Source organism: Anolis sagrei, chromosome 1 (assembly GCF_037176765.1).
Source record: "Anolis sagrei isolate rAnoSag1 chromosome 1, rAnoSag1.mat, whole genome shotgun sequence".
NCBI classification, from domain to species: Eukaryota; Metazoa; Chordata; class Lepidosauria; order Squamata; family Dactyloidae; genus Anolis; species Anolis sagrei.
Window position 1 is genome coordinate 329,871,430 of NC_090021.1, and position 17,202 is coordinate 329,888,631.

The 17,202-nt window shown below is 40.8% G+C and overlaps 1 protein-coding gene across 4 annotated transcripts in view; it reads right to left on the minus strand.

The window, feature by feature from the left end:
• BRF1 (BRF1 RNA polymerase III transcription initiation factor subunit) overlaps positions 1 to 17,202 on the minus strand; it is a 287,868-nt gene that overhangs the window by 72,525 nt on the left and 198,141 nt on the right. For all 4 annotated transcript variants that reach the window (XM_060754423.2, XM_060754432.2, XM_060754444.2 and 1 more), the window contains 4 exons: positions 16,774 to 16,835; positions 15,711 to 15,792; positions 12,270 to 12,325; positions 2,612 to 2,868 (listed from right to left, as the gene is read on the minus strand). In XM_060754423.2, coding sequence (XP_060610406.2) covers positions 2,612 to 2,868; positions 12,270 to 12,325; positions 15,711 to 15,792; positions 16,774 to 16,835 — 457 coding nt within the window. The remainder of the gene's footprint in view (positions 1 to 2,611; positions 2,869 to 12,269; positions 12,326 to 15,710; positions 15,793 to 16,773; positions 16,836 to 17,202) is intronic.

Below are 17,202 nucleotides of genomic sequence, written 5' to 3' on the forward strand. Positions count from 1 at the left end.
AGTGACTTGGAAGGCGCTGAAGAGACATCTCTGGCATCACGAGCTACAAAGCCAATCTTAAGAAATAGGGCTACAAAGTACAGTCCACAACATGCGAGTGTGGAGAAGAGCAAACCACAGACTACCTGTTACAATGCAGTCTGAGTCCTGCTTCATGCACAATAGAGGACCTTCTTACAGAGACTCCAGAGGCATTCCAAGTGACCAGCTACAGGTCAAAGAAAATCTAGAATAATGGCAAGTTTTTAATGTTGTTTGTGTTCTTTTTAAAATACATTATAACTGTACCGCAATTTGCTTCTCATATGATAAATAAATGCACTCTTGAATTAAGTATGAAGGGCTAGAAGGCATGATCATCAAGTTTGCAGACGACACCAAATTGGGAGGGATAGCCAATAGTCCAGAAGACAGGAGCAGAATTCAAAACGATCTTGACAGATTAGAGAGATGGGCCAAAACTAACAAAATGAAGTTCAACGTGACAAATGCAAGATACTCCACTTTGGCAGAAAAAAATGAAATGCAAAGATACAGAATGGGTGACGCCTGGCTCGAGAGCAGTACGTGTGAAAAAGATATTGGAGTCCTCGTGGACAACAAGTTAAACATGAGCCAACAATGTGATGTGGCGGCAAAAAAAGCCAATGGGATTTTGGCCTGCATCAATAGGAGCATAGTGTCTAGATCTAAGGAAGTAATGCTACCCCTCTGTTCTGCTTTGGTTAGACCACATCTGGAATATTGTGTCCAATTCTGGGCGCCACAATTCAAGAGAGATATTGACAAGCTGGAATGTGTCCAGAGGAGGGCGACTAAAATGATCCAGGGTCTGGAGAACAAGCCCTATGAGGAGCGGCTTGGGGAGCTGGGCATGTTTAGCCTGAAGAAGAGAAGGCTGAGAGGAGATATGATAGCCATGTATAAATATGTGAGAGGAAGCCACAGGGAGGAGGGAGCAAGCTTGTTTTCTGCTTCCTTGGAGACTAGGACGCGGAACAATGGCTTCAAACTACAAGAGAGGAGATTCCATCTGAACATGAAGAAGAACTTCCTGACTGTGAGAGCCATTCAGCAGTGGAACTCTCTGCCCCGGAGTGTGGTGGAGGCTCCTTCTTTGGAAGCTTTTAAGCAGAGGCTGGATGGCCATTTGTCAGGGGTGATTTGAATGCAATATTCCTGCTTCTTGGCAGGGGGTTGGACTGGATGGCCCATGAGGTCTCTTCCAACTCTTTGATTCTATGATTCTATGATTCTAAGTACACATACAGCAAACATGCACTTAGGAAAAAAATAGCAGCAATGAATATGAAACATACACCCTTCCAAACACACATACAAGCCATCCATAGAATAGATATGTTGCATGCAAAATGGAACTCACTGCATGATATTTTAGTGCGCATAGCAGAAACCGACTTTTAAAAAAGGACTTGATATAAAAATGGGAGTGCATATCTATGACTACCTCTAATAAAGCAACAGCCACTGATGTTGCTATATAGCAGTCACTCCCTTTCCATGTGTGACACAGCTGCATACAGTGCATGTGGTTTATCTGTGGCGGCTGACATCTCATTACACAGGAACTGGTAGGTGTCACCACAGCCCTGGGACCCCGAGACTGGCACAAATCCTGCGCTGGCAGGGGCTTCTGTACCCCTACAGCTACAGCTGTCACTTTGCATCATGCTGCCCATTTGCATCCATTTACTGAACAGCCCTGCCATGCAGAGCAAGGCACTCAGTTGGGCTTTAACAGAGACAGGAGACAAAGACAGATGGGTAGACATCAGCCACAGGGAAAGCAAGTCCTACAACAGATTCATTACCAAGGGTAAGATGTTCTTCTGGCAGATCACCTGGCATCAATTCTAGATGCTGGAGGGTGGGCCAGAAGGCTAAATAATTCAGCCTCTTTAAATATAAGATGGCAAGGAAGAAAGATATAGCTAGTAGAGACATGAGGAAGAAAGCTGAATTTCCTTTACATTACGCATATTGTTTAAATGCAATACATGTGTCCAAATTAGACTTATTTTCACCACAAACATGATAGCTTCTCCGCCCCATCCCTCACATTTTAGGAATGCATACCCCACTGGCGTCCCCATGGGGCGGGATATAAATAAAGTTTGATTGATTGATGGATTGGCATGCCTGTTTACTAGAAAGCTCCATATCCAAGACAGTAATTAGCGACGCACATTCGGAACAAAATTCAATAGGAGGACTAAACTGCACCACCGCAAGCTGTCACAGCAGACAAGAAACATCTATTTTTCAAATCAACATAAAGAAATGGAGGCTCATCAACGTGAAATCTGATCATTTAGAAAAGGCAGAAGAACTAGAAAACACCAGAAAAGTCTAAGAAAGGAAGTATCGGTGGCTGAGTGCTGCATTTGCAGGTTCTGAAGGATGCCTTCATGCCACAGCGATTAATCTGCATTGAAACTGATGGCTGGTATGTGAACACAGAGGAGGAATCAATCTGGGCCCACATGATAATGCAGATGTGAAAACCCCAACATTATTTCAGAGTCAAAGAAACATCCCTTGATGTGCTGATTGTCACATGGAGAGCACAATAAATGAACAATTGCTATACCTTTTCCCCACGCTGTTCACAGAGCTGGCCACGTTCCGAGCTGGGAGAGTTTTTCTCCTTGACAGCTTCTTGGTGCTGCTGCTGTCATTGCTGCTGTCATCGTCTTTCTTTGGTGTGCTCCCTCCTTTGCTGTTGAGGTCCCTTAACACATTATAATTAATTTTACTCGAGATCTTCTTCTGTTCCAACATTTTTTCAATCGCCTCTCCTGCTGTGCTGGCCTGGATCAGCTCCCGTTTCTTTGCAGACTTCTTTGGCTTAATTGAAACATAAAGAACCGCAGTGTTATGGGTGATCAGAACTATTCAATCATTACAATACTGAATGGTGAGCTGCAGTTTAATCATTATCATCCAGACAGGAATGGGTCGTGAGAATGATTGATAGGTAGCCCAGTTACATTGGTGCAGGAAGTCAGTTTGTGCCTCGCAATGGTTTTAACAGGATGTTGAAGGGCTCCCACTGCAAAAGACTTCTGAAGAACCACTGTTGTAAAAAGTCTTGAACTCACTGAAAAGCCAGCTAATAAGTAACAATTAAACATTCTCTTTAAGAATGATGAACGGCAGTAGTTCCATGAATAACAAACAAAATGCCGGAAGGGCATTTCCAAATGTTTCTCAAGTAATTTCTGTTCTCTATTATCTGAGATTGCAAAATAAGAACAAAGAAATGAACTTATCCTTTCACTGAGACCCCCTTCCACAAAGCTGAATAAAACCCTACATTTTCTGCCTTCAACTGGAATGTATGGCAGTGCGGACTTAGATACCCTGTTCAAAGCAGATATTGTGGGATTTTCTGCCTTGATATTCTAGGTTATAGGGCTGTGTGTAAGCACCCCAAATCATACTTTTGTCCCAAGAAAATCTAAATTAGTTTTTTGTCTACACCCATGGACTACAATGGACTACCTGCGTGACCGCATCTTTCTCCATGAACCAGCCCAAACCCTTCGATCTTTGGGCGAGGCCCTTCTTTCGCCCCTACCAGTCTCTCAGATGCGCCTTGTGGGTACAAGAGAGAGAGCCTTCTCCTCTGTGGCCCCCCGACTCTGGAATTATTGCCCGTAGAGATTAGGAAAGCCCCTATTTTGGAAACTTTTAAAAAGAGTCTCAAGACCTGGCTCTGCCATTGCGCTTTTGGAGAGTAGTCACACAATTTTATGCTAGTGCTCCCCCAACGTTCTTGTCCCAGGAGTCCCCCCCCCCCCCATGCACGTAGGTTTGCTTATTTTCCTATCTCTCTATGAGTTCTCCCTTACAATTAGTTCTGTCCCCTTATCTCAACCGGAGTTTTAAAAATCATTGTATGTACATGCGGCCCGCCCTCTGTCATGTTGTCATTATGTTTAGTTCCTATGTTCTGTGTATATTGTTTTATATGCGTTGATGTTTTATTTTAATGTTATGTTGTTATTTTATTGCAATTTATATTGTTATATTGTAATTCTTATTCGGGCTTGGCCCCATGTAAGCCGCTCCGAGTCCCCATTGAGGAGATGGTGGCGAGGTACAAATAAAGATTATTATTATTATTATTATTATTATTATTATTATTATTATTACAATGAAAATGAAATTATATAGGTGAGGATTTCATTTGTCATGCTAAAACCAATCCTGTATGTAATGGTGATAACAGCCATCCTGCCAATAGAACATAACCTTTTTAGTACATTACAAAGCATTTACTTCCACTACAATGCCCAGAATGATTATTACTCCATTTTCTCTCTCTTTTTCCTATAGCCTATTGTTTAGAGTACACATTCCCTTCATGGTATTTCCCCTTCTCACCTAGTACCTGATAATATAAGTTCTGCAGATGTGTATTTGCCTTGAAGTTGCCTGTCTAGTTATGGAGACCTCATAAGTGTCATAAGTTTTTTTAAGGCAAGGAATATTCAGAGGTTTTGCCAATGCCTTCCTCTGAAATAGAGCCTACAGCCCCTAGTATTCCTAGCAATTTCCCATAAAAATACTATCCAGAGCTGCTCCTGCTTAGCTTCCAAATTCAGATGGGATCTGGTGCTCTTATACTTTCCAGAAAGGGGACTGAGCAAAACTAGAATAAGAAACTTTTGCCTAGCCTGAAGTCTGCCTTGCTCCTTGGGGAAGTGTGGGGTGCACAGAATCATAAACTTGGAAGATCTAGTACAACCTCCTGCCATGTCGGAATATATAATCAAACCATGAGAATAGCAGGTACAGCCAGATCTAAATAGGAGACTATCCGCCGCATGGTCATACATGCACATAGCATTCACATGGGGATGCTGTGCGCATTTGATGGGAAAGGCGCAGAAGAAGATGGGAAAAGATAGTGCTCTGAGAAACCTGGACCACCTATGATGCCTGGCTTTCAGAACTTCTTGGAGAGAGCCACCTGGCACACAGCCAGCTCTGCTTAAGGGCAAGAGAAGGGAAGGGCAGGAGGCAAGGAGGAAAGTGGGTGAGTGAGAAGAACAATGGAAGTTGGCTGAAAAACCAGGGTGGGGAGGAGCTGGGCTAAAGAACAGAGCAATGCTTCCCAAACTCTGGTCTTCCAGGTGTTTTGGACTTCAGCTTCAAAAATCCCTAATCAAAGGCCAAGGCAGCTGAGTTGAAGGAGTTGGAAGTCCAAAACACCTTGAGGACTAGAGTTTGAGAATCACTGGAGGGTGAAGCACCAGAAGGACATCTGCAATGGGAAAGTTGGGGCCACTGCAGCTGCTTGCATGACCTTCAACCACAATTCCTTTTTAACCCTCTCTTTTGATGCTAAAGGGTGGTAATGTTTTCAGGTACAGCTACCAATCTCCACAGGGGAAGATTATGCAATCCCCATCCATTTACCTATTCTTTTAAAAAAAATAATTTTATGGATAATTTAATAAAAATAATAAGAAAAAAGGACATAGAAAGAAGTTCCTTTACATGGAAAGTGGGAGAACAATATGGTCAAGGGAAGGAGGAATTTAAAAGAGGAAAGAAAGAAAAATGAGAAGAAAAGAGAAAAGAAGGGAAAAAAGTAGTAATAATAATAACAACAATAATAATAAATCACACATACATGTACACAAATGTCGACTTCCATCTGCAATTTGGTGGTGTCTCAGAATATTTACTGAATCTTCATTGCCTTATTTATCTTAATATTCTCTTCTTTTCCCTTATCTTTCGATCATATTTTTCCCTAGGCAGAAGCTTCTTAATTTAAGACAAGCTATACCAACCTTTTAAAACAGAATTTTCACCTTTTCTTTTTTGAGATAATCTTTTACTAATTCCCAGTTAATTTGTATCTTCCTTCTTCTTTGATACGGCATCATCGAGTAAGTCAATCTATCCATATTCATAATTTACATTAGTTTCAATAACCATTCTTCTATTGTTGGTATTTCTTCAATTCTCCAGCACCTGGTGTTGGGGTTCAGCCTGAGTTTGAACTTGAACCTGATTCTCTGTTTGTTCCTCCTGATGCTAATGAAAGTATATTTACTGATGCTAGTGGAGATGTACCTTTTGATGCCAATGCTCCTGAAATTAGTGAGGAAGAAACTGCTGTAGGTTTGGAAAATGCCAATGTTCCTGAAATTAGTGAGGAAGGAACTTCTGTAGATTTGGAAAATGAAAGTACCAGTGTTAATGAGAATGTTGCAGAGGGAGACCTTGAACTTTCCCTCCCTTCTGCACCTGTTAACTGTAATGACAACAGAAGGGGCCAAATTTGGGAAGACAGAAGTAAATCACTCAGTTTGCGTCGATCCTCCCGAATTCAAGAATTAAAAACATTGGCTTCAAAACAGAAGGGCGGTTCACGGAACCAATTCTTGAGTTTTAATTGCAATACGCCGAGCTGATTGTCTCAGTTCAGGCATCGTTTCAGAATTGATGAAGACCTTGGCAGTTCTCCCGGTTCCCTGGCCATAGTTTGGGAAGATTTCTAGGATATCAAGTACGGTTAGTGGATTGCTAACAGATTCCAGTATTTCCCAGTGAGGCTTTTGGTTTTGCTTTGTCCATTTAAATTCATGTTTGCTGATTTTGCTGTGGCTTTTGACTTGCATTTTTCCTTTATTTTGTAACCATTTTTCTTCAATAAAAAAGGATTGTTTTTCACAGCCAAGTGTAGTGGATAGTTATCTTAGGGCCTCATTCCCTGCTCTGGATTGCAACACCTGGCATAGATTACCTGGCCGCTGTAGCCATATGATTGAACAGGAGTTCTTTGTCTTTTGCCTTATCTAGATCTAACGTATCTAGCAGGTAATATTTTGGTTCCATTTTAAAATTTATTTGTAAGATTTTTTGTTCTCTCCCATGGGTTCCTCTCCAGAAATGTTTTGCTTTGTCACAATTCCACCTATTCTTGAGTGCACTGTCAGTTCCATGAGACCATGTTCCTTTATTTTTGCAGCCTGGATGTCCCAAACAAAGGGGAATGATTCCAGTTGGCAAATGGGTATGATGGAAGAAAGGTAAAGGGGCCCATCATATTCTTTCTAAGAATACAACCCTATCCCTCCTCTCAATCAGAGTATGCAAGTCTGTCTGTCTGATTGTGGGGGTTGGATGCTTATTGCCGATGATCAGCACGGAACAGAATACTGAGCCAGCATTCCAGTCACTGCTGCAACAGAAAGCTCAAGGGATAGAAACACAGTTTAAGTAAAAGTACAGAGCTGTGTTCAAGACTTCCCAGGGGAATTGCTGCTCTACGGATCAGTGAAGGCAGCCAACTAGAATACATGGCATTGTCAATCTGCCAGTAAATGGACTTAGCTTAATATGTGCCCCAGCGAAAGGATCCCTGCTACTAAAAGCAAGAACGAGGTCAGAATGACAACACCACTTGAAAGTAAAGCAAAACAAAGGCAGCATACAGACTTATTTTGACCCAGGCCACTGGTTCATTCCTCTCAGTATTGACTACAACAGCCTTCCTAAAACTAATAGTCCTCAGAGTAGGCTCTCCACCATCCCCAGGCAGCAAATGGCCCCAGTTTAAGGACTGACAGTGGTTCTCTGGGGTTTCTGAAGAGTCTTTTCTAGATCCAACTGGAGATTTCAGGGGTGAACATTGGATCCTTTGCACTGTGCTTTGTCACAGAATTCTTTATCTTTCGCGTTATAAAACTAAAAGTGCAGGGCTGAAGCACGTAATGAAAAAGCATGAGCTCTAGAAGGAGGCAACTGTCTGGGCAGAATAAGATGTAGGAGTCTTTCTACTGACCCCACTCAGAAAATACTTCCAGACGCAGTACTTAATCATCACTGTGCATTATAACTTGGACAAAACAAAGTTAAGAGAGGGCGTTGAAATATATGAAAAGATATCATATTGAGGGGAAGGCAGGCTGTTTTTCTGCCGCTCTGGAGACTAGGACATGAAGCAAGAAATTCAAACTGCAGAACAAGAGATTCCACTTGAATGTTTTGAAGAACCTCATGACAATAAGAGTTGTTTGGCAATGGAATATGAAGCTTCAGAGTCTGCTGGGGTTACTTTTGGAATTTTTAAACAGAGTGGGTGGCCATCTGTTCAAGAATGCTTTGACTGTATTGTTTCATGGCAGGAGGTTGGATTGGATAGTCCTTGTGGTCTCTTCCACCTCTTTGATTCTATGATTCTATATGTACATACCAAGGAAACAATATTTCTGCTGCTAACAAGAGGCCCACAGATCTCAAGAATCTCTCTAATGCATAACTCTTGAGTTTAAAGCTCAGCTCAGGAAGCTAAACAATGGTTTCTTGGCATATCTAAAATATGAGTCTGAATTTAGGCAACAAATCATTTTAACTGTTCATTATGTGTATCTAATTAGATATTAGCTAATCTAATCTCTCTAGGGAGGGCATTCCAGAGCCGGGGGGGGGGGGGGGGGGCACCACTGAGAAGGCTCTCTCTCTCTCTCATCCCCACCAATAGAGACGCGACCCAGAGAAGGGACTCCCTAGCAGATCTCAGAGCCCACGCTGGTTTATAGAGGGAGATGAGGTCTCAAAGATAGGTTGGACCTGAAATGTATAGGGCTTTATTGGTAATTACCTGCACTTTGAATTGGGCCCGGAAATTTGTCAGCAGCCAGTGGAGCTGTTTTAATAGGAGCACGGTATGCTCCCAAAAGCTAGCCCCAGTTAGTAATCTGGCTTTTGACCTTTGTAGTAACTGCACTTTCCAAGCCACCTTCAAAGGCAGCCCCACAAAGAGTGCACTAAAGTTGTCCATTCTAGATATAACTAAAGCATGGGCCACCATGGTCAAGTCAGGAGCTTTGAGGAATGATCACAGATGGCACACCAGTTTTAACTGTGCGTAGGCCCTCCCAGCCAGGGATCCAAGCAGGTGTCCCCCAGCATCACCATCTGGGTATAATCCTCCAGGAAGAAGCGGAGCCAATGTTGTGCAGTGCCCCAAGACCTATTTCGGAGTGCTGATCCAGAAGGATAACATGATCAATGGTATGGAAAGCCACTGAGATATCCAAGAAAACCAGCAGGGACACACTCCCCCTATCTAGTTTTCTGCGGAGGTCATCCACCAAGATGACCAAAGCTGTCTCCGTTCCATGACAAGGGTAAATCCAGATTGTGAGGGATCTAGATAATCAATTTCATCAAAGAATTCCTGGAGTTGAGAAGCTACCATTATGTCTAGAACCTTACCCAAGAAGGGGAGATTTGAAATAGGCAAGAAGTTTTTCAATACAGAGGAATCCAGGGATAATTTCTTTAAAATAGTTTTTACAATTGCTTTTAAAAAACTGGATGGAAATTTTCCCTGCTTCAATGAGGTATTGATGATCCTCGTAAACCACTCAGCCAACCCCCCCACCCCACTGGCAAGTTTGATAAGCCAAAAAGGGCAAGGGTCTAGAGCGCATGTGGTTGCTTTCGCAGCTCCAAAGGCCACCAGTATTTTTTGCTGGCCACGGGGGCTCTCTGTGCCAAGTTAGGTCCTATTCCATATTTGGTGGAGATCAGAGTGCTCATTGCAGGTGAACTATAAATTCCAGTACCTACAACTCCAAAATGTCCAGGCCAATTCCCCTCAAAACCCACCAATATTCAAATTTGGGCATATTGGGTATGCATGCCAAGTTTGGTCCAGATCCATCATTGTTTGGGTTAACAGTGCACACTGGATGTAGGTGAACTACAAATCCTATAAATCCCTCCAAAGACCTTCAGTATTTTTTGTTGATTATGGGAGTTTTGTGTGTCAAGTTATAGCTATTAATGGAAGTGGGAGCCTGTCTGTGGAAGTAGATACTCCAACCACATACATATTTTCACTTTTGTTATGTGTATAGACAATAATACGAATGTGGGCACAGCTGCCACTTAATGAGGCTGCATCAAATTATTTTTACAGGAGGAAAATGTGTGAAAAGTGGAATGAAGCACTTCCTAAAAACAATGCAAAATGTCACTTTTTAATGCTGTTTCCCTGATGTTTAAAGCTCCAAACAACTCTGGTAACGTTTTTTATTTCTTTCAAGAATAGCCCTTTTGCTTAGTAAGAGTCACACTGTTACGAAGCTACATATGATGTGTTGCTGTTATTGCAAAAAGGAGAGCTATTTTGATGAGGACCGCAGTCTTAAAGCTGTGGCATATGCTGGCTGCGAAAAGGCTTAGCAGAGAGTGTTTCCACCTGAATGCCAAGCGCAGCAAGCAGGTCAACCTGAATGTATAACACAGTGACATGCTCTTTTTTCTGCATTGCTACCAACCATTTATAAACTAATCACAGAAAAGCAAAGAACATCAAAAGAGTCACGCTGGATCAGATCAAAGGCCAACCTAGTCTAGCATTCTGTTCACACAGTCGCTAACCAGTTGCCCATGGAAAGTACATCAGCAGTACATATACACAGCTACACCATCTGTCTTGTTATACAGCTGTCTTCATATATCACTGATATACAGTTGCATATTGTATCCCAGAGGTGGTCCAGTGTGGAAAACTGGGAGGCCAAATTAGCCACAGGTGATCTTGAAGGGACTCACATACACCCACACATTTGTACTTGCTGCAACAATAACAACAATTTAATCTCCAAATCATCCCAAGTCCTAAAGGAAAGATGGGGGCATGCTAACCATTTTGGGGGGGGGGGGGGGGGGCTTTCAAGAAGAATTTTATGCCCAAAAGAGTTGTTGTTTTTTTAACAACATGAACCAGAAATAATTTCCTGTTCATTTCTTGTGTCAAAAATAGCTTCTCTTAGGCATTAACTGGCTTTGGGATGCTAAATTGTTTAGAAGGCATTCTGGTGCCTTTTAGCTCTTGTCTTTTAAATTGTAAAACATCTCAAGCCCCAATTTTGGGAGGAAGGGAAATAGAAATAGACATCTTCATTAACGTCTTTATTATTGTTATTATTAGTTGGAAAATACATTTTTCTTGAAAATATTTTTTAAATGTGTCACTTCTTTTGGTCTCCAAACGTGGGAGAAATACCCACCACACTCCTTGTGGCTGTGTGCCTTCAAGTCATTTATGACTTATAATGACACTATCACAGGGTTTTCGTGGCAGAAGTTGCTTAGGGAGGAGGACTGCCTATGTGTTCCTTACCTGGAATAACTGTGTCTGGGCATCACAATTTAAGAGAGATATTGACAAGCTGGAACGTGTCCAGAAGAGAGAGAGAAAATGATCAAAGGTCTGGAGGCCATGCCCTCTGAGGAGCAGCTTAAAGAGATGGGTATTTTTAGCCTGCAGCAGAGAAGGTCGAGACATGATTGTCATGCTTAAATATCTGAAAGGGTGTTGTAAGGAAGAGGGAGCAGGCCTGTTTTCTGCTGCCCTGGAGACTAGGACTCAGAGCAATGGGCTCAAATTACAGGAAAGGAGATTCCACATAAACATTAGGAAGAACTTCCTTACTATGAGAGTTCAACAGTGGGACTCTCTGCCTTGGATTGTGGTGGAAGCTCCTTATTTGGAGGCTTTCAAACAGGGGCTGTATGGCCATCTGTATGTGGTGCTTTGATTGTGCTTTTTCCTGCATGGCAGAAGGTTGGACTTGATGGTCCATGTAGTCTCTTCCAACAGGGATTCAAACACTGGTCATAGTCTAATGCTCAAACCACACCACACTCTGGAGCAAAACACTATGGTCTGACATCTGGGGACCCAAAAACAGTTGGGAGGAACACACTTTGTCCACTCCTACTATATACCATGCAGCTTCAAATACTGGAGATGCTATATAGTTATCCTGACAAATAGCTCTTAATGGTCATTCATGAATTTATCTACTTTCCTTTTACAGTCACCCTAAATTGGCAAATATCACTTTGCTGTAGGTTACAAAAGAGATAGCACATTTAATCAGAGTGATATGAAACAGCAAAAAAAGTATATGTGACACAAACCCTCTCTTTGGCTCAAGTCTCCAGTAATGTAAAGAACTTTACTAATTACAAAGCTACACTTCAGATTTATTATAACTCATATACAGTAGAAGTGCCACTTTCTAAAACTGTATTAGAAAAGATTAAAACAGAGTTATTCCTTGGACTGTCCCATGAGTATTCGAAACCACTGAGGAGCTCAACAAAAATTGTCCAAATATCACATTTGCAGTCAGTTTACAGAATATAAATACTGTAAATAAATAAATAATAAAATAAATGTATATCCCAAAAGTATTATTTACCTTATGTTCTTTATAAATCCCAAGCTCTTTCTCTTTTGCTATTCTTGCTTCTTTTTCTGGAAGGAGACAAGGACGAAAAGCAAAGTGAAAGGGCAACTCTAATCCAGAGACTTAAATTTGTGTGTGTGAGTGGTCTTGACTAATCATATACATAGCCAAAAGCCACGTTTCAGGATAGGGAAGGCACTTGATTGGCCCAGGTTCCACTATTCCAGAGTAGAAAGAGGCATGTATGCAATTACCATACATACTCATGTAAACCCAAGGGCAGGTTTTGGGGACAAGAGTATAGAATTTGATATGACTCATGGATAAGCTGAGGGTCATTCTGCAGAAAGGGGAAAGTGCCAGCAAAGCCTTGGGGGGCCAGACACCCCGGCTGCTGCCATTTTCCTGCCCAGCATTCAAAAAGGCCAGAATTGGCACCATAGCACAAAGAGTGGGGAGGGTCACTTTTTCATGTAGATCAGTGGTTCTCAACCAGAGGTCCACAAGAATGAAAATATGGACTGCAGCCTCACCATTGCTACACCGTTGCAACAAGAACGACCCATCACGCAAAACTCTTTTATAGTGTCAAGCCTTATTAAATATGGTTTTCCGTGGGCGAGCAGATTGAGACTACTGGATGGCATATGTTCTGTATCAGAAACTAGAGCTGATGTGGTCTATCCAATGCAATTTTCTGAATCAGCACCCAAATAACCAAACCAAATCTAAAGTTGACCAAAAACTGATTTGTAACCCTTTTGGTACTAATGTTGGAGAGTGGTCCCTGGTCAAAGTGGTCCCTGGTCATAAAACAGTTGGGAACCACTGATCTCCCAGGCTGGATTAATCTTCTACTTTTATCATCCTAAGGGAAGGGGATAGTTCATTTTTTGTAAGATTTACAATACAATACTCATACTGACTCAAGGATAAGTTGATCCAAGTATTTTGGGTCAATTTTTTACTAAAATTTCTAGACTTTTGCATGAACATATATGGTAACCTTTTTCTGTTAAACAGAACAGGAATGGAGAAATAGGAGGCTTGGGTGTATGTGGTTTTAAAGAGGGGAACGTCTGACACCTTTCTGGTACGGAAATTCCCACCCACATAATGAATGGTACTCTTTCCATGAGAAGTTTGGTTATGCGACCACTAATTTGAATTCCGAGTATGACAATTTCATTAAGAAATAAATGTAAGGGGACCTCTAATATGTAGACACGGAGAGTTTTGAAGGTATATATATAAATGTCTACTTAGAACAGGAAACAAAATGTAGGATATTGTGGCGCACAGATATATGTTAAACTGACACAGTAAGGTCACATATTTGGGATCTCTTTTAACAGTTAATAAATAACAAAACCCCTGCGCCATCAATTTCCTTGAACTGGCCACATTGTCCGAATGCCCAATCACCATCTCCCAAAGCAGTTAATATACTCTGAATTCAAGAATGAAAAACGGAATGTTGGTGGGCAGGAAAAGAGATTTAAAGATGGGCTTAATGCCAACCTTTAACACTATGGCATAGATATCGAGAACTGGGAAGCCCTGGCCCTTGAATTCTCTAACTGGATGTTAGCTGTGACCAGCTGTGCTGAAGAATTCAAAGAGGCACAAATAGAGGGAGAAAGGGAGAAACGTGCCAAGAGGAAGGCGCATCAAGCCAACCGTGACCAGGACCACTTTCCACCTGGAAACCAATGACCTCACTGTGGAAGAACATGCGGATCAAGAATAGGGCTTCACAGCCACCTACATATCCACCGCCAAGACACTACACTTGGAGGGCCATCATCCTCAGACTACGAGGGATTGCCTAAGTAAATAAGTAAATACTGGTAAGTAAGTAACAAAACTGTGCTTCATTGTCTAGTAAGCACATTCTTTTTCAGGAATGTAAAAACAGATGCTTTGCTTGTTCGGTCCTATGTAGTATAGTATTCCTAGGAAGAATTTCTGCCACCAGAAGATGCAGAAGGTAGTCAATTGGAAAAAAAATCCCAATTGATGCAATATCTATCTCCTGCCATTCCTGGCCTAGAGATCCCTTGAGTTAGAATGAATGTACAAAAATTATTTTGACAAACCATCTGCAACCTAAGAGATCATCTAATACATTTCCCCACAACAACAGATGGCAAGCAGATTTTCCTTTTGACAATAGTATCAACACCAGTACCAAATTCTCTTCAAGGAGACTAATCTCACACAGCCAAAACTGAATGCTATGCCAAATTATGGTTTTAATACTAAGTGTATAAGAAGAGGCAAGCCTCTGTTAAAACTATAAGAAAATGGAAATTCTCACTACTGTTTTAAAAGCAACGATTTCACTATTTCGTATTTATTTTTTGCAAACTTAGGGAGCTGTGAGAAGTTTAGTTCAGTCAAAACAGGATCAACACCTGGTTTCACTATTTCGTATTTATTTTTTCGTATTTATTTTTCCTATTTCACTATTTCGTATTTATTTTTTGCAAACTTAGGGAGCTGTGAGAAGTTTAGTTCAGTCAAAACAGGATCAACACCTGGTTTACGACTATTATTTATTTCATTTCTACCCCTCCTTTCTCACCCAAAGGGACTCAAGGCAGCGTACAATTCCAGCAAAAATGGAATGGTCCCTAGGTATGAACATACTTAAGAACTCTGTTCCATTTTAAATCAGAAAAGGGATAATAATAATAATAATAATAATAATAATAATAATAATAATAATAATATTTATTTATACCCCTCCACAAACTCCCCAAGGAGATTTGGGGTGGCTAATAAAAGGCCGACCCCAAAAAATTACAATTAGTCAAAATAAAATACAGACAACTAATAATAACATCAAATACAGTGCAACAATAAACAAAATAATACAATAAAATAAACACAAAACATATGATAAAGGAATTGAATACAGTGGAGTGGGCCAAATGCGAAGGATAAAATTATAGAACTCCTGGGTGAGATAGAGAAATAGAGTATATCTAGTGGGAGACTTAGATGGGACAAACAATGGGATTAATCTTCAGTGAGGAGCGAGATAAAGTGCATCAAAAGGACACATTTGTACGGGATGCTTCTTACATTTCCCCTGTACGTGTACTTGGAGAAGAGGGTGGATGGGAGGCATATGGCCCTTTGTTTCACAGCTGCTCATACAAGTAACACAAAAACAGATTAACATTGAATCATAGAAACCAAATTGAACCATTATTTCAGAAACCTTTACATCATTATTGGAAAACCTATGGCGCTCCAGGCTGGCTCCAACTGATGGGAGTTGGACAACAACGGTATCTGACCATTTTAGGTTTAAAGAGAACCACTGAACACACCACATATGATAGGGACACAAGACTGGGACTGCAAAACATTTTTAGAGGGCTCCTTTAAAATGTGACCTAATATAACATTAGGAATGAAAGACTGCAATTTTATTTAGCTTACCCTTTTGTTCCTTTAAATAATCTGCATTTTCCTTCATCCACAGTTCTGCTTTTATTTGGGCTTCTGATTCATTGAGTATATACTGGAGACAGAAACAAATAGGGTAGGTTTTCAGTATAGGTATCAGCATCAGAATCTTGCAGCTTCCAAATTGTTCACCATCATCCTTCCCTGCATTTGCTCCCTCTCATTTGCAAAATGCAATGACTGTACAATTGCTTTATGGGCCATGTAGCAAAGACCAATATAACTTTTTGCAAACAAGGGCTTGTAGCTTAGAATGATTACATAAAAGGCAACATGATCAATACATTATTTTCAATATTTTTAAAAAATCAAAGGCCACAAAGACCAACCTCTCGCCACCCTCCTAGAAGTTACAGAACACTTACAGAATAATAAATAAATGTTATTCACTATGCAAAAAAACCCTTTAAAAATAATTGTTGTTGAAATGTCTATTGACCATGCCTCTCAATATTTAAGTATTGAGGACCCATGTTACCATCAATAGCGCATTTTCAGGCTGTGTTTCACCCATCTTCCTTTAGCCACATCCATTTAAAGTTAGCTCATCATCTTAAGTTTCCTCTTCAAAGAAACAGATATGAACATACTTCTGAGTGTACACAAATGCCTTCCCTTTACCATGAAGCAACTACAGCTTGATCCAACACCCAATCACACCCACAGAGGCATTTGACCTGTCCTTTTTGACACGATTTGTCATTCTGATCTCTCTCCGTCTCTTTCTCTCTCACACAAACAGAGCTTCTAGCTTCCTGTGGTGTTTTCATCCCGTTTAGTCTGAAATCTCGGCACATAATGCTCACCTGTTAATTTTCACCAGTGATTATTGCCTGTTATTAATAATAATAAATCATAGCCATAGTGATCTATCGTGTTGTATGTTTGTTACTTTTTGTTGGATCTTTCTGATCCCTGGGTAAAACAAAAACCAGATTGGCCCTGTGAAAGTATCTCACTCTCTTAACAGAGCCACATACATAGAGAAGCAATACGGCCAAGGCGAAGGGCAGCCTGGCAGAGAAAGCGTCCTTACCATATCTATTTCAGTGTCATCAATTCCATTTAGATCCAATTCACCATCTCCAGTATTTTCATCTAAATATAAGCAAATGAAAGTTTAATTAGGATACGCATTCATTCCAAATCAAATCTGGTTCATACTCCTGTTTTAATCATTTCGGAAATGCAGTCTTCCTGATAACTGGTTTGGTAACAAAGCAGTCTTTCAGAAGACAGGGAAAGGCCAAATTTAAAAAAAAGAGGGGGAGCTATTTTTTTCTAACCACATTTTCCTATTTTTACTCTTCCTTGCATGAACACAAATTGTCTCTGCAGTGAATTAGCATAAAAATAGACATGAGCACCACACACACTTATTTCCTCGTGAATCACAATTAATATAATTCAATGGCAAACACTCAATTAAATGCAAGATGAAGGAATGAAAACATTTGAACGTTCC